At 41.6% G+C, this 22217-nt stretch overlaps 1 protein-coding gene and 1 non-coding gene across 2 annotated transcripts; both read left to right on the plus strand.

Annotated features, from left to right (window-relative positions):
- The first annotated feature begins 12839 nt into the window (after positions 1 to 12839).
- On the plus strand, positions 12840 to 12945 carry LOC122049882. Its single transcript, XR_006131132.1, has one exon. It is a non-coding gene; the product is annotated as a small nucleolar RNA R71 (small nucleolar RNA).
- Positions 12946 to 16382: 3437 nt separating this feature from the next.
- LOC122045592 lies at positions 16383 to 18265 on the plus strand. The gene is made up of 3 exons (XM_042605874.1): positions 16383 to 16904; positions 17161 to 17511; positions 17590 to 18265. Exons 1-3 carry the CDS (start codon positions 16494 to 16496, stop codon positions 18133 to 18135), a joined length of 1308 nt encoding a protein of 435 aa, XP_042461808.1. The 5' UTR covers positions 16383 to 16493; the 3' UTR covers positions 18136 to 18265.
- The last annotated feature ends 3952 nt before the right edge of the window (positions 18266 to 22217 follow it).

Consider the following 22217-nt stretch of genomic DNA (forward strand, 5'->3'; position numbering starts at 1 on the left):
CTAGAGCCCTAAGGCCAATCATTTGATGATTGTATTTTGGACTTGCTGTATTATATTCTATATAAATAAAGGCATTTGGTTTTTGGTTATTATACTTACTTGTATTGGTGCCAAATAAACTAAGTATAATAACGTCCTTGAGTAGAAGGTTCTTACCTATATCAATCGATTGGTTGAATCGATAGTGAGATGATATAGGGAACCCTAATCTTAATCATTCCTAGTCGAGTATTATCATTCAGGGACAATGTTAATGCAATAAGACTAGCATGTAGGTCAACTCGATGACTTGATCTCACAAGTCATGGATATAGAGATATCAAGTTGACACATGGGTATGCATTGGAGAATGTATACTGAATGACCCACCATGAGAAAGTATCATGGATCGTTATATGAGTGGCATATACTATCTCATATGGCTATTAGTATGACTACTAGCCCTTAGACCTGAAGTCACCATGGATCCCTACATAAGGAGTTATGTACTTTGGTTTCGTCAAACGTCACTCGTAACTGGGTGGACTATAAAGGCGATTACTGGGTATGTAACGAATTATGCAGAGGGATGTGAGTGATGTAGATGGGATATATCCCTCCTATATGACGGGAGCGAGATCGATATTCTTGGTAGAGTGAGACCACGAAGTGCATGGCCATGCCCAAATGAGTCAATATGATATATATTGAGCTCATTTGATTTAGTGAGTCTACTTGGAGTTCAAGATTTAGATTGATTAGAGGATGACACAGTCTATGCCTCACATTGATCAATCTAGATGTCTAGGATAGAAGGACATTTTTCATATATTGTGAGGAGTCACAATTAGTAGTCACAAGGTGATGTTGGATCTCAACATTCTTGTAACTTGGGTAGTAATGATGTGTTGCTAGATACCGCTCATTACTTATGCTCCTAAATGGGTTTAGGGGCATTGCCAACGTTACAAGAACATATAGGGTCACACACTAAGGACAATTAGATGGAGATTAGGTTCATATGATGAACCAAGAGGATTAGATTCATTTGATGAATCAAATTGGATTAAGAGTAATCCTAATTGGGCTAATTGAGTTAGACTCAAGTTGATTCATGTGTTCAATAAGTCTAATTTAGATTATGACTCATTGAATCAATTGAATTAAATGAATTAGATTCATTATATTAAGTTGGCTTAAAGCAAATGGTTGGATTAGATCAACCATGGGAGAGATTTGGTCAAGTTTGACTTGACTTGAGAGGAAGAGGAAGAGTCAAGTTTGACTTGACTATTTGCCACATCATTAGTGATTTGTCATTAGGATTACTAATGATGATGTGCCACATCATCAAAGTGTTCCACCTTATGGGGGTTACAAAGTCATTCTCTTTAATGGCTACATTTAATGAGAATGTGGGTTACATTTTGGAAATGTGGCCGGCCACAATTTTGAATGAATTGGATTCATTTTCATTTAAGTGGCATTATTCCATCTTCTTCCTCAAGTGCTCTCCTCCTTTCTCCCTCTCCTCCTCCTTGGCCGAACCACACAAGGTGCTAGCACACCCTTTTGTGTGGTTTTCTCCACCTACGTGTTCGTGTGGATACTTCTAGAGGAGTGTCTACTTTGACACTCTCGAGATCCGGCACCGTCGAGATGAGCGGAAACGCAAAGGGCACGCAACGTGGGTAATGAATCTTTTTCATGTAGATCTAGGAGTAGATCTAGGTAGAAACTCGTACTCGTAATTTCGAATGGTTTTTCTTCGCACGGATCCGTTGGCTAGGGAGTTTCGGGGTTTCCGCGATGCGAAAAAGCGGTTTTCTCGGCCCGAAAAACCCAACAGAGACCAAATATCTATTTTGTCGTGGGCATGGTTAGCAGATATCAAAGTAATCAAGGACAGGGACATTGGATTGTCGTAAATCATATATTGAAGTACCAGAGAAGGACTAGAGATTAAATGCTGGTTTACCAGGCAGATGATTTGCTCCCTATGAGTTACACGGATTCTGACTTCCAATTAGATAGGGACAATAGTAAGTCAACCTCTGGGTATGTGTTTACTTTGGGAGGTGGTGCTATAACATGGAAGAGTGTTAAGTATAAATACGTTTCGGACTCCACCATGGAATCCGAGTATGTGGCAGCCTCTGAGGCAGCCAAAGAAGTTGTATGGCTTAGAAACTTCTTGATGGACTTAGATGTGATTCCTAGTTTGCCTAAAGTTATCACAATTTATTGTAACAACAGTGGTGCAGTAGCAAACTCGAAGGAACCACGAGCCCATCAGCAGATAACCTGGCAGATCCTTTCACTAAGGCCCTTCCGGTGAGAGCTTTTGATGGGCATGTTGAGGGGATGAGAATCAGATGTATGGCATCATATATGGCAGCAAAGTCTTTTAGTATAAGTGGGAGATTGCTGGGATGTATACAATAAGCCTAGTTTTTGTATGAACATATGTTTTTTGAGATATTTTGAAATGAGAATAACTTTAGTCAAATGTTACATTTTATATTTATTTATATGTTAATGCAGTTGTCCATTTATTTTATATTGTAGATAACATGGTGTGTGGTTCCACACAGAAGATCATGTTATCAGTTCCTTATAAATTATAAATAGTAGCTCAGGACGGAGATGGATAGGGGCAAACCATTAGAACGGTTGTAGTGTAATTTGGTATTAGTCTGTTTTGACTATAAAATTATACTAGTAGACTATGTGTGTATTAATCAGGACCATTTGAGGTTGTTCGATTTATACTGACTGCATAAAAGAATAGAACCTTTGTTATTATGGATGTGCGTTCTCTTAATCCCGATATAATAACAAGCACGTACACTTAGTATTTCTTTCTTTGATTTATCAATGGGTGAGATTTATTCGTTAAATCAATAGGCCCGATGAGTTGGGTGATAGTGCTATTTATACTGTGTGTTGTTGATTATAAAAGGAAACTGTGTCCTATTTATTTAGGTTGATAATGTCCCGTTGAGGAGCTCATAAGGTTTATCATGTAAACCCTGCAGGTGGACTTAGTCCGACATGATAATAAAGTTGAGTGGTACTACTCTTGAAATCAGATGTTAATTAAGTGAGTTGTCAGTAACTCATTTAATTAACGGACATACGATATCATAAACATAGGAAGATTAACGCACTCATGATAAGAAGGAGCCCATATTATAATATGGGATTAGTGCGGTAGTTCAATAATAACTCTTTAGTGGTATGAGTTATTATTGATGAACTTGAGTTGGGTGTTCTAGTCGAATACAGGAAGCTCAAGTCCATCAAGAGGCCAAAACCAATTTCTCCTCTCGGTCCCTGTTGTAGCCTCTACATAGCCTCGCATTCACTCGTTTGATTTTATTTCCTACCAAAGAAAGGGGTCGGCCAAACCTTGCTTGGTGCCCAAGCAAGGGGTCAGGCAAACCAAAAGAAAAGAAAAGGAAGAAAAAAAAAGGGAGATTTTTTCTCAACCTAATTAGAGATTTTTCTAAAAAGAATTATGTTGATTCTTTCTTATAAATTTTCTAAAAAGAATTATATTAATTCTTTCCTAAGAAATTTTTCAAAAAAGAATTATGTTAATTTTTTTCTAGAGATTTTTTCTAAACAAAAATTCTGTTAATATTTCTCCTCTTTTATCTGGTGCTAAAGGTTATAAAAAGGGAGGAGGTCATGCCACCATAACCTAATCTCTCTTGAGTTGTTTTCCCTTGCTTATGGTCGACACCTCATCTCTTCTTTTCTCTCTTTTCTTTTCCCCTAGGGTCGGCGCCCACCTCCTCTCTTCCTCCTAGGGCCGGCGCCCCACCTTCTCATCTCTTCCTCCCTTTCCTCCCTCTAGGGCCGGCGCATATCTCCCTTGGTGGCTGGTGCTTGGAGGAGAAGAAGAAGAAGAAGAAGAGAAGAACCACCCTAGGTGGTAGGCGGTTTAGTGGAGAAGAAGGAGGAGGAGGCGCCCTTTTTCTTTGCATCTTTTGGTGGTAGGCGGCTTGGAAACAAAAGAAGGTTTGGGTGGTTTGTCTTGGTAGATCGTCACCCACACGACGTCCAAGAAAAGGAGAGGATTACAGTAGAAGATCAAGAGGTCTTTATCTACGAAAAAGGTACAACTAGTTCTTTATTTAGCAGCGTAATTAGTTTAATTTTCTTTGTATGGATCCTGAAATACCAACACAAGAAGCTACGATCTTGTGCTTCGATCAAGGTGCGTTTTGATCAATCAAGAACTTACTTGATTGATTAAACACATGTCTGATCAAGCATATGGTTTGCTAGGAATAGTTCTGTCCTTGTACAAATTTTTGTACAGGGGTTTATACAAAACAGAATTCCAAGCGCCAACATCTAGTTCTTGATAAGTTTGTGGAGAGAAATGAGTTTGCGATCTAGATCTGAGAGGATTAGTGTTGGGTTTTTCGGGCCGCGAAAACCATTTTTTCGCGTCGTGGAAACTCCAAAACCCCGCTACCGGATCCGTGCGAAGAATAAAACTTTCGAAAACATTACGAGTACAAGTTTCATGCTAGTTCTAAACTAGATATTCAAGGAGAAAACCTTTTACCCTTGATGCGTGCCCTTCGCAAGTCCCACTTGTCCAAGGAGATGTCAGATCTCAAGTTGTCATGGTAGACAACTCTCTATGCGTATCCACATGAACTAATTAGGTGGAGAAGACCAAACAATAGGTGTGCTAGCACCTAGGTGGTTCGGCCAAGGAGAAGAGGGAGAGGAGAAGGAGAGCTTGAGGAAGAAGATAGAATGAATGAGAATAACTCCCAAAATGAAAACCCCTCACCTAGCATTAGTGTGGCCGACCACAATTGTAACTCATTCTCATTTAATGTGGCCGGCCACATTAAATGGAAGGAGACTTGTAACCTCCATGAGATGGCACACACATGTGCTAGCTTTGATGATGTGGCACATCATCATTGGTTCTCCTAATGCCAACTCACAAATAATGTGGCATAAAGTCAAGTCAAACTTGACTCTTCCTCTTCCTCTCAAGTCAAGTCAAACTTGACTTAATCTCTCTCATAGTTGATCTAATCCAACCATTTAATTCAAGCCAACTTAATATAATGAATCTAATTCATTTAATTAAATTGATTCAATGAGTCATAATTTAAATTAGACTCATTGAACACATGAATCAACTTGAGTCCAACTCAATTAGCCCAATTAGAATTACTCTTAATCCAATTTGATTCATCAAATGAATCTAATCCTCTTGGTTCATCATATGAACCTAATCTCCATCTAATTGTCCTTTGTGTGTGACCCTATAGGTTCTTGTAACGTTGGCAATGCCACTAAACCCATTTAGGAGCATAAGTAATGAGCGGTATCTAGCAACACATCATTACTACCCAAGTTACAAGAATGTTGAGATCCAACATCACCTTGTGACTACTAATTGTGACTCCTCACAATATATGACAAGTGTCCTTCTATCCTACACATCTAGATTAATCAATGTGAGGCATAGATCGTGTCATCCTCTAATCAATCTAAATCTTGAACTCCAAGTAGACTCACTAAATCAAATGAGCTCAATATCTCATATTGACTCATTTGGGCATGGCCATGCACTTCATGGTCTCACTCTATCAAGAATATCGATGTCACTCCCGTCATATAGGAGGGATAGATCCCATCTACATCACTCACATCCCTCCGCATAATTTGTTATATACCTAGTAATCACCTTTATAGTCCACCCAATTACGGGTGACGTTTGACGAAACCAAAGTACATAACTCCTTATGTAGGGAACTATGGTGACTTCAGGTCTAAGGACTAGTAGTCATACTAATAGCCACATGAGAAAGTATATGACACTCATATAACGATCCATGATTCTTTCTCATGGCGGGTCATTCAGTATACATTCTCCAATGCATACCCTTGTGTCAACTTGATATCTCTATATCCATGACTTGTGAGATCAAGTCATCGAGTTGACCTACATGCTAGTCTCGTCGCATTAACATTGTCCCAGAATCTTAATACTCGACTAGGAATGATTAAGAGTAGTATTCTTATATCATCTCACTATCGATTCAACCAATCGATTGATATAGGTAAGAACCTTCTACTCAAGGATGCTATTATACTTAGTTTATTTGGCACCAATACAAGTAAGTATAAAAACCAAAACAAATGGCTTTATTTATATAAGAATATGATACAACAAGTCCATAATACAATCATCAAATGATTGGCTCTAGGGCTCTAACTAACAATCTCCCACTAGCACTAGTGCCAATCAGTGTAGGCTCTAAGCCCCAATGACCTAGTGTGACCATCATGCTTCCTCTGTGCCAAAGCCTTGGTCAAGGGATCTGCGATGTTAGCCTCGGTAGGTACTCTGTAAATTTTCATATCTTCTCTCTCGATAATCTCTCGAATGAGATGGAAGCGCCATAGTATATGTTTGGTCCGCTGGTGTGAGCGAGGTTCCTTAGCATGTGCTATAGCTCCATTGTTGTCATAATAGAGCTCAATAGGGTCAGCAATACTAGGAATCATCCCAAGTTCAGTGATGAACTTGCGGATCCAAACTGCCTCCTTTGCTGCCTCTGATGCAGCAATGTACTCGGCCTCTGTCATATAATCAGCTATTGTGTCCTGCTTCAAACTCTTCCAGCTCACAGCACCACCATTTATGCAAAACACGAACCCTGACTACGATCGATAATCATCCTGATTGGTCTTGAAGCTAGCATCACTGTAACCCTTTACAGCTAGCTCGTCATTACCTCCATATATCAAGAAATATTCTTTAGTCCTTCTTAAGTACTTAAGAATATTCTTGACCGCTATCCAGTGACTTTCACCTGGATCAGACTGGTATCTGCTCGTCATGCTCAAAGCATACGAGACATCAGGACGAGTACATAGCATGGTGTACATAATAGATCCTATGGCTGAGGCATAAGGGATCTGATCCATGCGGTCTCTCTCCTCTCTAGAAGAGGGACCTTGAGTCTTCGAAAGAATCACGCCATGTGACATCAGCAGAAATCCCTTCTTGTAGTTCTGCATGGCAAACCGAAGAAGTACCTTGTCAATATATGTACTCTGACTTAGGCCAAGCAATCTCTTAGATCTATCTCTATACATCTGTATGCCTAGAATGCGAGATGCTTCACCTAAGTCCTTCATTAAGAAGCAACTCCCTAGCAAGGTCTTAACAGACTGAAGCAAAGGGATGTCCTTCCCAATGAGTAGTATGTCATCTACATACAATATGAGGAAGACAACTATGTCCCCTACAACCTTCTTGTAGACACAAGGTTCATCTTCATTCTTGATGAAACTAAACTGTTTGATTGCATCATCGAATCGAAGATTCCAGCTCCGAGAATCTTGCTTTAGTCCATAAATGGACCTATGCAGCTTGCATACTCTGCTAGTATGCTGTGGATCTACAAAACCCTCAAGTTGTGTCATGTACACATCCTCGAGCAGGGTTCCATTCAGAAACGTGGTTTTGACATCCATCTGCCATATCTCATAGTCATGGTATGCTGCAATAGCAAGCATGATCCGAATGGACTTAAACATCACTACTGGAGAAAAGGTTTCATCATAGTCAATACCATGAATCTGCTTGAAACCTTTAGCTATAAAGTGACCCTTATAGATAAGTCCATCCATGTCAGTCTTTCTCTTAAAGACCCACAACACCCTATGGGTTTTACCCCTTCAGGTGGATCAACCAAAGTCCATACTCGGTTGGTGTACATGGATTCCATTTCGGATCTCATGGCCTCTAGCCATTTCTCGGAATCTGGTCTTATTACAGCTTCCTGATAGGTGGTAGGCTCATCCTCTATGAGCACAACGTCATCATGGTCAGACAAGAGAAATGACCACGTACCCTATCAGACCTGCGAAGAGGTATGTCTACTTGAACTGGTTGTTGTTCCTCAACTCTTTGTGGAACAACATCATTCACAACACTTTGTGGTTCCAGTTCAACTTCCATCGAGGCTTCAGTGCTATGGTCCGCATCTTGAACTTCTTCAAGATCGAACGTACTCCCACTAGTCTTTCTAGAAACAAAGTCCCTTTTTAGAAAGACCCCAGTCTTTGCCACAACTACCTTGTGCTGACTGGGAATGTAGAAGTAATATCCCTTAGTTTCCTTGGGATATCCAATAAAGTAGCACTTGACGGATTTAGGTCCTAATTTGTCTGAGACTTGACGTCGAACGTAAGCCTCACAACCCCAAATCCTCATAAAAGACACCTGGGCATCTCTCCTAGTCCATATCCTATATGGTGTCTTTATCACGGCCTTGGATGGAACTCGGTTGAGTATAAAAGCTGCCGTATCTAGAGCATAGCCCCAAAGGAATGTCGGAAGATCTGTGTGACTCATCATAGATCGCACCATATCTAATAGGGTACGATTCTGGAACACGGTTTTTCGGGCCGCGAAAACCGCTTTTTCGCGTCGCGGAAACCCCGAAACCCCGCCACCGGATCCGTGCGAAGAATAAAACTTTCGAAAACATTACGAGTACGAGTTTTATGCTAGTTCTAAACTAGATTTACAAGGAGAAAACCTTTTACCCTTGATGCGTGCCCTTTGCGAGTCTCGCTTGTCCAAGGAGATGCCGGATCTCAAGTTGTCAAGGTAGACAACTCTCTATGCGTATCCACACGAACTAATTATGTGGAGAAGACCAAACAATAGGTGTGCTAGCACCTAGGTGGTTCGGCCAAGGAGAAGAGGGAGAGGAGAAGGAGAGCTTGAGGAAGAAGATAGAATGAATGAGAATAACTCCCAAAATGAAAACCCCTCACCTAGCATTAGTGTGGCCGGCCATAATTGTAACTAATTCTCATTTAATGTGGTCGGCCACATTAAATGGAAGGAGACTTGTAACCTCCATGAGATGGCACACACATGAGCTTGCTTTGATGATGTGGCACATCATCATTGGTTCTCCTAATGCCAACTCACAAATGATGTGGCATAAAGTCAAGTCAAACTTGACTCTTCCTCTTCCTCTCAAATCAAGTCAAATTTGACTTAATCTCTCTCATAGTTGATCTAATCCAACCAATTAATTCAAGCCAACTTAATATAATGAATCTAATTCATTTAATTAAATTGATTCAATGAGTCATAATCTAAATTAGACTCATTGAACACATGAATCAACTTGAGTTCAACTCAATTAGCCCAATTAGGATTACTCTTAATCTAATTTGATTCATCAAATGAATATAATCCTCTTGGTTCATCATATGAACCTAATCTCCATCTAATTGCCCTTTGTGTGTGACCCTATAGGTTCTTGTAACATTGGCAATGCCCCTAAACCCATTTAGGAGCATAGTAGTAATGAGCGGTATCTAGCAACACATCATTACTACCCAAGTTACAAGAATGTTGAGATCCAGCATCACCTTGTGACTACTAATTGTGACTCCTCACAATATATGACAAGTGTCCTTCTATCCTAGACATCTATATTGATCAATGTGAGGCATAGACCGTGTCATCCTCTAATCAATTTAAATCTTGAACTCCAAGTGGACTCACTAAATCAAATGAGCTCAATATCTCATATTGACTCATTTGGGCATGGCCATGCACTTCGTGGTCTCACTCTATCAAGAATATCGATGTCACTCCTGTCATATAGGAGGGATAGATCTCATCTACATCACTCACATCCCTCCGCATAATTTGTTACATATCCTGTAATCGCCTTTATAGTCCACCTAGTTACGGGTGACATTTGACGAAAGCAAAGTACATAACTCCTTATGTAGGGAACTATGGTAACTTTAGGTCTAAGGACTAGTAGTTATACTAATCTCCACATGAGAAGGTATATGACATTTATATAACGATCCATGATACTTTCTCATGGCGGGTCATTCAGTATACATTCTGCAATGCATACCCATGTGTCAACTTGATATCTCTATATCCATGACTTGTGAGATCAAGTCATCGAGTTGACCTACATGCTAGTCTCGTCACATTAACATTGTCCCTGAATCTTAATACTCGACTAGGAATGATTAAGAGTAGTGTTCCTTATATCATCTCACTATCGATTCAACCAATCGATTGATATAGGTAAGAACCTTCTACTCAAGGACGCTATTATACTTAGTTTATTTGGCACCAATACAAGTAAGTATAATAACCAAAATAAATGCCTTTATTTATATAAGAATATGATACAACAAGTCCATAATACAATCATCAAATGATTGGCTATAGGGCTCTCACTAACATTTAGAGGGGAAGTTGAAGAAGAGAAAAGTTTGGGAGAGAGGACTGACTTGAGGATGGGGGGTTGTGTATGCCGACACGGCCTAGGTATGGTCATGTCTTCTAGACACGGCTAAGGCAGATCACTTCACACGGGCCGTGTAGATCTACACGACCCTAACCCTCTCCTTCTCGGGTTAGTCCACACGGTCGTGCGGGTTGGCACGACCACAACCATCTTCTTCACGGTTTAGTTCACACGACCGTGTCTGGGGCACGACCTGATTCTTCTTCTTCTCGGGTAACCTTGCATGGTCGTGTATGGTACACGGGCAGTGCAGGTTTCTTCTCTGGATTTTTACACGGTCGTGTCTGGGACATGGCTGGGCACATCTCCTCTTATGGAATCATCACATGGCCGTGTATGAGACACGACCAAGCAATTTTTCTTCTCGGGAACCCTTACACAGTCATGTCCTACAGACACGGCCCATGCATCCTCCTTCTCTGCAAGTCATACACGACCGTGTATGACACACAACTGAGCTCTGTTTTACTCAATATTAGATGATCTTGCTCCTTCTCGACTTCTCCAATGCTTCCATGCCCATGAAGTAGTCATGGACAGCTCATGGAAGCAAAATTACAACCTGAAAACAAAAGTAACAACAAATTTAAAAGTACTAGAAAAGAAAAACTTAAACTGGAAGATACTAAAGAACCCTTGGGTTGCCTCCCAAGAAGCGCTTGTTTAAAGTCTTTATCTCGACCAATCTTCTTGATCCTTTTATCTTTTTCTTGCCCTAGGAGGACAAATGTATTTTTCATTTTTATTGGGAGGCCTTCTCCCAATATTGCTTGTCGGATCATGTTCCTCATCCGGTGGCCTCCCATAAGGATAGAAATTCCAATCCTCAAGCTGATAAGCGACTGGCCCGCTGCAAACACTTAATAGAAAAGAAGAGACGTGGTTAGAAGAGTTAGACAAATCATACTCCAACCTTTTCTTACTGATTACCAATGAAAGTTTATGATTTTTAACATCAATTATTGCTCCAGCTGTTGCGAGGAAAGGTCTTCCCAATATGATCGGAATCTTCGGGTCCTCTACCATGTCCAGTACTACAAAATATGTGGAAATTATAATCCCACCAACCTCTACCGACACGTCTTCGATAATACTCATAGGATATCTACAAGAGTGATCAGCTAATTATAGTGCCATGGTAGTAAGTTTCAAGTTTTTGAGACCTAATTTATTACAGATTGAGTATGGAATGAGGCTAACACTTGCCCCTAAATCACAAAAAGTTGTTTCTATGTATTCAGATCCTATATTGCAAGGTATGTAAAAGCTTCCTGGATCTTTAAGATTTGGGGAAATATTCTTCTCAAATAAAGCGCTGCATTCCTCAGTAAGTGCAATGGTCTCTATGTCTCCTTTTCTTCTCTTATTTGATATGATGTACTTCAAAAATTTGGCAAACATTGACATTTGTAAAATCACATCAATTAAAGGAACTTCAACACAAATTTATTTAACTTTTTCCAAAAATCTACCAAATTCTTCATCTTTTTCAGCATCACTAATCTCTGAGGAAAAGGGACTACTTGATTCTGTGGGTTTAGTGGAAAAGTCTCTTCAACCTTATTGGTACTCCCCTCCTCTTCTTGAATTTGAAATGGTTCAGATGTAGGAGGAGAGAACTCTTCTTCAGTTTTCATCCCTTTTGGAGTAGTCACTTGAGGATTACCCAAGGTCCGTCCGCTCCTAAGCTCGATTCGATTGCAATGCTCTATTGGATTGACATCAGGTTTTTCAGAAAATTGTCCGGGTGCTCTTGAAGATGATGAGGCTAGCTGGGCAATTTGGCTATCTTGAATCTTTTGATGCTTTTCAGAATTATCCATTCTCTGAGTTAGCTTCAAAATATCTTGCTTCATTTCATTTTGATTGGAGATAATTTCCTCAAGCATATTCTCTATTTTAGAAAACTGATAGCTTTGAGAAGATTGTTGTTATTGCTGAAAATTTTGTTGCCCCGACTGGAAATTTTGTTTGCCTCCCATGGATGGCCCTTGTTCTTGATTATTTTTGTAGGAAAAATTTGGATGATTTTTCCACCCAGGGTTATATGTGTTGGAATATGGATTGTTCTGCCTTTGATTAAAACTCATGATAGCGTCACATTGATCTAATTGATTTATTTGTGCTGATATAGCTCCCAAGGGACATGAGTCTTGAGAATGATCAGAACTTCCACATGTTACACAAGCACATACTATGGCATTTACTGTATTAGAATTTGTTCCCATATTTTCTAGCTTTTTAGTAAGAGCATCCAGCTTTGCAATCATTATAGTAACTACATCTACATCAAATTTTCCTGATGCTTTTGTTGGGTTTGAATAAGAATAGCCTCCACTTCTCTCTGTTGCCCATTGATTATCGTTTTGTGCTACACTTTCAATAATTTCTTCGGCCTCATCTAGACTCTTATTCATAAGTGCCCCTCCAGTAGTTGAATCTAGGGACACTTTAGTATGATAATTTATGCTATTATAAAATGTGTGCAACACTAACCATTTCTCTAACCCATGGTGTGGGCATTGTCTGAGCATATTATTGTATCTATCCCATGCTTCAAATAAAGATTCTGAATCGGATTGTCAGAAGCTTGCAATAAGATTTCTCATATAAGCTGTCTTGCTAGGAGGATAGAACTTATCTAAGAATTGCTGCTCACATTGTTCCCAAGTGGTAATGCTATTTGGAGGTAAGGAATTCAACCATTGTTTAGCTCTATCTTTTAAAGAAAACCCAAACAGTAATAATCTAACTGCTTCTGAAGGAATACCGTTCATTTTCATGGTACCGTAAATTTCATAAAAGACTTTCAAATGTTGATTAGGATCTTCATGCGGTCCACCTCCAAACTGATTTTGTTGTACCATATTGATTATTGCAGGCTTGATCTCAAAGTTATTTCCTTCAACAGAGGGTCTAACTTAAGTGGTCTATTCGCCATATTTGATTGTTCTTGTTCCTCTTGATGTTTTTACAAGATTCTCCTTCTATGGAATGTTCTATCAATCTCGGGATCAAGAGAAAGTAGATCTCCTGCAAAGTTAGATCTTCGCATACAAGAACAAGATTAAAGAATTTGATTCAAAGAAAAGAAAAGAATAGAAAGAATTTAGTTTACAAAAAGAATTAAAGATGAATGAATGCAATGAATGAATGAAATGAGAAAGAAAAAAAAATATGCAATAAAAGAATGCAAAACAGAATTAAAAAATTAGTTACAAGTTAGATGTAAGAAAAAAAGAAAAGTTTAGTCTAACTCAAATGATAATCTCTAATATTATAGACACAGTCCCCGGTAATGGTGCCAAAAATTTGTTACGTCACCGTAAGTGTACGGTTACGTCGTCAGTAATAAAAGAATATCGAATCCACAGGGACTGGTTATAAGTACTAAAGATGTCTCAAAAGCGAATTAGCTAAACAATCGTGAAGAGATTATATGTCTTAAGAAACAACTAAAGATTTGAAGTCTAAGTTAAATGTAGAAACTTAGTTTTGTGAAGGTTCTAGGAGATTTGGTTTCTTAGTGATACTCATTAATATAAAGTGATCTACAAATCCTATCCTCAATTGAAATGTGTTTGCAAGAAGTCATCGGTTAATTCCTGCAGAAAACACCGATCAAGGACTCATATCTAAACCTTAAGCAATCAAATGGTTATGATCCCTATGCAACCCGTTTAATGGGACAGCCCTGTCACGATGCCCCGCGGTCATACAACATAGAAATATCATCACTAATCAATCTATAATAAGATATAGAATTCAACATTTCAATCCGTCCTACTTCTTTGTAGATCCCTGCTTCATCCCCTCAAAGTAATCCACTAAATGTTCGTTTAACGGGGCATCCCTGTCACGACGCACCGCGGCAATACAATTTAGAGAATTTTTCTAAAAGATTCCACAAGAAATACAAACAACCAATCAAGAATGGTATTAGGGCACAAAACACTACAATCCATACAAGATTGATTGATACAAAACATAACAACATCATTGAATCAAGAAGATGGCAAATCCATGAATTTTACATTAATTTACATCACCAATACTCCCTCCATCCTAGAACAAATGAATCCACTCCATAGAAAATAGGAAAAGAACCGAAGACGAGAGGATTGAAGACATTCCGATCCAAATCAAGAAAATAGAAAGGAACGCTTATCTCAATACGACGAGTGATCTCCGGAACCAATCCACCGCCCTTGGAGTCGAATTTTGGACGAAAAATGCCTCCTAATAGGTGGAAATCGCACCCAAGAACTGATCTCCTCAAAGGGAGAGCCCCCTCCTTTCAAAGAGGGGAAAACTCTTTATATAGAAGAGGAAATTTGGGCGCCACACGACCCAGGACATGGTCGTGTGAGATTCACACGGCTAGGGCGCTCCTCCTCTCGGCCAAGGTCACACGACCGTGTGACCCTCACACGGCCATGCCATGTTCTGCTTCTGCCTGCTTACACGGTCGTGCAAATTTACATGGCCTAGCCAATTTCTGTTTCTGGAAATGTTGCACGGTCGTGTGGCACACATGATCATGCCATTTTTTGGCTCTGAAAAGGTTACACGGCTATGTGGCACACACGGCAATGTACTGGCTGGCTTGAAACGGTGGCACGGTCTTGTAAGCTTCACACGACAAAGGCACTCTCCCTTGTTGTTGATGCTACACGACCCTATCATCACCACACGCCCAGGGTCATTCCCCTTTGCAAGGTTGTGTAGCACACATTGCCAAAGTCGTTTACCTCCGTTTGATCGTAGAATTGACTACGAACATCAATTCTTCTCCAAATTCGACTCCTGAAAGCATAAAACACACAAGAGCAGATCTTCGAACAAAGAAAAGTATTTATGCCAAAAGTAAAGTAAGGAGCATGAAAGTTCATAGCTAAAGCATATATAAAATATAAGAATGTGCGTCAAAACATGCTAAACAAGTGTATAAACTCTACGCACATCTCCTATCTAGTGTTCGGTCGACTGAACCCACGGTTGGATCGACCGATCCTTTGGTCGAACCCAATCAATTTACTTGTAATCTGATCTATTTGCTTAGAGGTTTGGTCGACCAATCCGGATGTTCAGTCGATCGAACAAGGTAAAATCTGACCCTGCAAAAATATTAGTCATCCTGCAAAACAATGTTAGAATAAAAGACAAAACAATATATAAAGATTAATTTTGACAGCCTTCGGACTATCCGGTCTTGACTTTGAGTTCCGTTGAAACTCTAGGTCGGACTAACGTCTACTGTTCCTTTTTCAGGGAACGCATCCTCACCTACTCCTCTCAGTACTTTTGATAAACCGGTCCTCCAGACCGTCTGGACTTTTGCTCAGCGTCCGAGACTTCAAGACTTCATGCTGAACGTCCGCTGCACGACCCGTCCAGACTTCCACCTAGTCCGCGACCACTAGGATTTTCACCTAGAGTTCCTGACTCTAGGATTTCGCCCAAAGTGCTCGACCCACCAGGACATCGTCCAGTTCTCCGGACCAAGACTTCGTTGACCTAATGTTACCAACCCTAGGACCTAGGGTTACCTTACCCTAGGGTTTTCCATAACCTAGGGTTACCACCCCTAGAACCTAGGGTTACCTACCCTAGAGTTTTCCACCTACTTAAAATACACTAGGACTTTTATCTAAGAGTACTTAGAACTTTCTTATAAGTTTAATCACATTTATCACATAACCAATAATTTTAACTTTGAATCCATTTGTCATTATCAAAATACAGATTCGATCGTATAATGCTGCCTGCATAAATAATTTTTAATTATTACTAAACATTGAAGAAGCAAAATATAAGAGCTAACAAATAGTGATATATTATTACGTTTGATAAAGTAAGTATAGCTAAAATATTTTTTTAAGAAATTAAAACAACGCATTTATATATTTATTAAATTATTTTAATGCGTTCAAAAATACTAAAAATTTGATAATGGTTATTTAATAGTTATTATTATAATTATTTATTGACTATTATGATAAGAATGAAAAATATAAAATAGGATTTCTTTCGGATAAAAATGGATAGTTTAGAGGTTTTTGCTAAAAATCCACAGAGAGGAAACCGGAGCTGTCGCCGGAGCCCGGAGGGGGGAGGACGTTGCCGGAGCTGCCACCGGAGGAGGAGAAGATCTCGCGCATGAACCGTCCGCAGGTGCAGTTACTGCTCCCTCGGCGGAAGAAGGGTCACCGCCGCCACTCTTCGATGTTTCCGCCGCAGGAGGAGGCGGCTGCCGCGTCTCTGGTCGTGAGGTCCGTGAGCTTTCGGGAGACGCTCGCGCCCTTGATGGAGGGTCCCGACTACGGCGGCGCCGCAGACGCCGACGAGGACAGGAGGAAGGAAGGGTGGACCCAATGGGTGCGAATCCAGCTCTCGCGTGTCCCCTCGATGACCTCCTCGTCGGCTGCTGCTGCCGCCAACGCGTCCTCCTCCTCGTTCCGCTGCTCCGACCTCCGTCTCCTCTTAGGAGTCATGGGTGCGCCGCTCGCCCCCATCTACGTCACCACCAATGACGGTTCGCCTCACCTCAGCATCAAGGACACTCCCGTTGTAAGATTCGTCATATCTTCTTTCTCCATCTCGCGGTTTGCATCAGCCTCCCGTTGTAAAATTGCTACTCTTTAAATTCAGCATGGAAGTTTCCTCTTGATTTTCTAGAGTTCTAAACTCAATTTTTCATCATTGTCGAATTGAAATAGCCAAATTTATTGTCGATGCGTTTCATGATCCATCTAGCTAGTAGATTTCACATCGATGCCACTTCATGTTCGTTCACGGATTCAATCCCTCTGGTCTTTCTCTTCAGGAAGTTTCAACCGCCAAATACATACTGCATCAGTACATGGCGGCTTCGGGCGGTCTGAAGCTCCAGAGATCCATCCGCAACTCCTACGCCAGGGGGAAGGCACGAATGGTGGTGTCGGAGTTGGAGACCGGTACCAAATTGATCAGGAACAGAAGCAGCTCGTCGCGCACGGTTGAGTCGGGGGGCTTCGTCCTCTGGCAGATGGCCCCAGATAAGTGGTACGTCGAGCTAGCGATCGGGGGTAGCAAGCTCGACGCAGGCTCCAATGGCGAGGTTGTCTGGCGCCATACGCCATGGCTCGGCGCCCACGCTGCAAGAGGCCCCGTCAGGCCTCTTCGCCGCACTCTCCAGGTCGATCCACAGTCACTTCAAATTCATTCCTTTGGGATGAATCCGGCATGGCTAATTTTAGAGTTAGTGTTGGTTCAGGGCCTCGATCCATTGACCACGGCCAGAATGTTTGGCGACGCGCGCTGCATTGGGGAGAAGAAGGTCGACGGAGAGGATTGCTTTGTTCTCAAGCTCTGCGCTGATCCTCAGATCCTGCGAGCCCGAAGTGAAGGCCCGGTAGAGATCATCAGGCACGTCCTCTTCGGCTACTTCAGTCAGCGAACTGGGTTCCTCCTCCTCTTGGAAGACTCCAACCTCACTCGGATCCAAGCCAACACCGGAGGCGACGCAGTGTACTGGGAGACCACCATTAGTTCCTCCCTCCACGACTACTCCCTGGTCGAAGGAATAATGGTCGCCCATTCCGGTCGCTCCAATGCCACCCTTTACAAATTCGGTGAGACGGCAGCGAGCCACACCAAAACCAGGATGGAGGAGGACTGGACGATCGAGGAAGTGGCCTACAACGTTCCCGGCCTCTCGGTGGAGTGCTTCATTCCTCCTGATATAAGACGCGACTCGATCACTGAATCTTGCGATCTTCCCCGGGCGAAGGTTTCGACATTAGAAGCCAAATCCAAATGATGCCTGAGAGAAAGTTCATTTGGAGATCAAAGCCTAGCGCCATCAGGACCATGAACATGCAGCAGTACAGTGTTCACACTCCTGTTTATTCAATTATATATGAAACAAGAGCATAATATTAGTTGGTTCATAGGAGATGGTTCAAGATTCAAGTAGTGCCTTCTCATTGCCTTAATCTTGATACAAGAAACTCCAAATTCAGTTCAGGTAAAAATGAAACATCTATAACTTTAACCATGCGACCGAGACACAGTATAGCGCATGTGGCAGAGAACACTGGAACGGGGGGCCGCACGTCACGTCAGGTGTGGCGTGGCGCCTTGCAGATGATACGATGTCTTCTTTCAAGTCTTCCTTCGCCTTTAATGGCCGAAACCCTGCAGAAGGATGAGCATTTCCTTTGGCCAAACTATGCAGACATTCCAAACCAACGTTGCATCCCATAAAAGACAGCGACTTCAATTTTTTTCTACACTGATCTTCAGGTGAATATGCTAAATTTACACTCCATGAACTTGATGACAGTTTCTCTAACTACAGAACTAGTATCAGGAAGCCATGAAGTGAGCGTTTTGGGGAGTTTCGTACGTTTTGCACTCACTGAAACTTGAGCTGTAGATGTAAATGTAGTGTTTTTTTCAATACCTTGGCTGGCATTCATACGTTTTTTTATCAGTCATTAATATATTTTTGTCATCTACGCGACTACCTCCCATGTGCCTCAGCCTACCATACCTGCAAAAGTCGGAACAATAATGGCACACGAAGAGGTTATCGCATCTTCCTTGCCTGATTTATAATTTAACATTATCTAAAATAAGCCTGCAATTGTAAATCCAACATACAGATCCATTCAGTGAATCTTTGACTAAGTTGGAAACACCAATTATGATCCCTTTGACACCTCCGCTCACCTTTTGCCCTCAACCTCGAGTGAAACACTGATGGGAGTTGCACGTAGCTGACAGAGGAAACAGAATCTAGGTAGCTGTTCGAACTGCTCATCTTCTTGACCCTCTGTCGCTCGGTTCACCCACTGCATCAGATTCCACTGTTGATATCACAGGGAAGACCAATTATGAACAAAAACTCGACGGAGACTTGGAGGGTAAAAACATCGACATAATCTATCAGTCTGTGTAGCTAGCTCCTCAGCCAGGTCTTCATGTGAGGCTGTATCAGTAAGTATGCTCTAATGATTGCAACGGAGAATTGCAACTGCCCACTTCATGCTATTGAACTACTTGTGATTTGCACCATGTCTCCATGTCGGTATCTATGTGAGTGAGAATTTAGTTGGCATTAGGTTTCGAGTTCTAAAATTAAATAATAATGGTTAATTCGGAGGTCTCTGTTCAGCATTCACGTGGCCTTCGGGTTAATATCTAAATTGAGCTATTAGTCAAAGTTTAGATGAGTCAGACTTATTCACATAGACAGTTGATACGATACACTATCGAGGGATAAGTAAGATGATATGATTAGAAGTCAAGGTTATAAAATGATCAGAAGTCAAGATTACGTGGAGGTCAGAAGTTCAGTCCCCATGAAGGTCAGGACTCAAGCTTACGCGAAGGTCAGGAGTCCAGCCTCCGTGGCTGATCAGAAGTCCAGCCTCCGTGGTTGGTCAGAAGTCAAGCTTACGTGGAGGTCAGAAGCACAGCCTCCGTGGAGGTCAGAAGTCAAGCTTGCGTGGTCAAAGTCAAAGTCTCAGCTGACGGGGCAGTCAAAGGATCGGATTACAAGTCGGACAAGAGTCAGCCTCGATAGCGATCAAGGACTGGGCCCACGGGTCAGGCACAGCTGAGGACTGCGCCCACAGGCCAGGTAAAGGTAAGGAAAAGAAGGCCTCTGGCGCAGAACAGACCTGACATACAGGTCAGGACGTACAGACCATGGATAACAGCGGATATAAGCAGGTCAAGATATAGACCTGACGTACAGGTCGAAACGTACAAGCCATGGATAACAGCAGAGGCAGGTCGGGATACAGACCTGGGGTACAGGTCGGAACGTACATGCCATGGATAATAGCGGACAGAAGTAGGTTGGTATATAGACCTGGCGTACAGGTCAGAACGTACAAGCCATGGATAACAGCAGAGGCAGGTCAGGATATAGACCTGGCGTACAACTCGGAACGTACAAATCATGGATAACAGTAGACAGAAGCAGGTCAGGATACAGACCTGGCGTACAGGTCGGAACGTGCAAGTCATGGATAACAGTGGACAGAAGTAGGTCGGGATACAGACTTGGCGTACAGGTCGGAACGTACAAGCCATAGATAACGACAGAAGCAGGTCAGGATACAGACCTGGCGTACAGGTCGAAACGTACAAGCCATGGATAACAGCAGAGGCAGGTCGGGATACAGACCTGGGGTACAGGTCGGAACGTACAGGCCATGGATAACAATAGACAGAAGCAGGTCGGGATACAGACCTGGCGTACAGGTCGGAACGTACAAGCCATGGATAACAGCAGACAGAAGCAGATCAGAATACAGACCACGGAGTACAGACCTAGCATCCGGCACTACAGGACAAACAAGTCAGGGAATCGTAACTGCCTGTCAGAGAATGTCAGAGAATAATCAATGTGTCAGGGAATATGCTAACAGTCGGGGCTCATTACTCCTTTTGGTTCTGCTGCCGACCTATGAGAGGGCATCGCGTGTCATGTACCGCTTGACAAAGCCTGACAACCGATATTCCCTGACAACCGCCAAGCCCCAGAAACATCCGGTGCAGTATAAAAAGGGATGCTTTGTCCCTTATGCAGGTATGCCCACTCCTCATTTCTTACTCGTCTTTACTTTTCGTCATTTTTCTGTGCTTCTAGGGAAAAAGTTGTTGGGTTTTTCGGGCCGCGAAAACCGCTTTTTCGCGTCGCGAAAACCCTGAAACCCCTCCACCGGATCCGTGCGAAGAATAAAACTTTCGAAAAATATGAGTACGAGTTTACCAACCTATAGATCTACACTAGAACTATATGTTAAAGAGTTTTACCCTCGTTGCGTGCCCTTCGCAAGTCCCGTTCGTCCAAGGAGATGTCGGATCTCAAGTTGTCAAGGTAGACAACTCTCTATGTGTATCCACACGAACAAATCGATGGAGGGAGAACCTTAGAGTGTGCTAGCACTCCAAGAAGGTCTAGGCAAGATGTGGAAGGGAGAGCAAGAAGATAGAGCTCTAGGAGGAAGAAGATAGAATAATGAGCCTTGAATGAAAAATGAATTTTTTTCATTCACTACAAAAGTGGTCGGCCACCTCAAGAAGTGTAACCCCCCTTTTTGCATTAAGTGGCCATTAAAGAGGGAATTTGTAACCTCCATGAGGTGGTACACACATGTGCCAACTATGATGATGTGGCACATCATCATTGGCAACTTAATGCCAAGTCACAAATGATGTGGCATAAAGCCAAGTCAAACTTGACTCTTCCTCTTCCTCTCAAGTCAAGTCAAACTTGACTTAATCTCTCTCATGGTTGATCTAATCCAACCATTTAATTCAAGCCAACTTAATATAATGAATCTAATTCATTTAATTAAATTGATTCAATGAGTCATAATCTAAATTAGACTCATTGAACACATGAATCAACTTAAGTCCAACTCAATTAGCCCAATTAGGATTACTCTTAATCCAATTTGATTCATCAAATGAATCTAATCCTCTTGGTTCTTCATATGAACCTAATCTCCATCTAATTATCCTTAGTGTGTGACCTTATAGGTTCTTGTAACGTTGGCAATGCCCCTAAACCCATTTAGGAGCATAAGTAATGAGCGGTATCTAGCAACACATCATTACTACCCAAGTTACAAGAATGTTGAGATCCAACATCACCTTGTGACTACTAATTGTGACTCCTCACAATATATGACAAGTGTCCTTCTATCCTAGATATCTAGATTGATCAATGTGAGGCATAGACCGTGTCATCCTCTGACCAATCTAAATCTTGATCTCAATGTTAGACTCACTAAAACAATTGAGCTCAATATCTCATATTGACTCATTTGGGCATGGCCATGCACTTCGTGATCTCACTCTATCAAGAATATCGATGTCACT

The sequence above is a fragment of the Zingiber officinale genome, chromosome 2B (assembly GCF_018446385.1).
Source record: "Zingiber officinale cultivar Zhangliang chromosome 2B, Zo_v1.1, whole genome shotgun sequence".
Classification (NCBI taxonomy): Eukaryota; Viridiplantae; Streptophyta; class Magnoliopsida; order Zingiberales; family Zingiberaceae; genus Zingiber; species Zingiber officinale.

Coding starts and splice junctions, on each gene's coding strand:
- LOC122045592 (XM_042605874.1), top strand. CDS start 16,494: ATGAACCGTCCGCAGGTGCAGTTACTGCTCCCTCGGCGGAAGAAGGGT. Junction 16,905..17,160: donor GCATCAAGGACACTCCCGTT/GTAAGATTCGTC, acceptor CTTTCTCTTCAG/GAAGTTTCAACCGCCAAATA. Junction 17,512..17,589: donor CTCTTCGCCGCACTCTCCAG/GTCGATCCACAG, acceptor GTGTTGGTTCAG/GGCCTCGATCCATTGACCAC.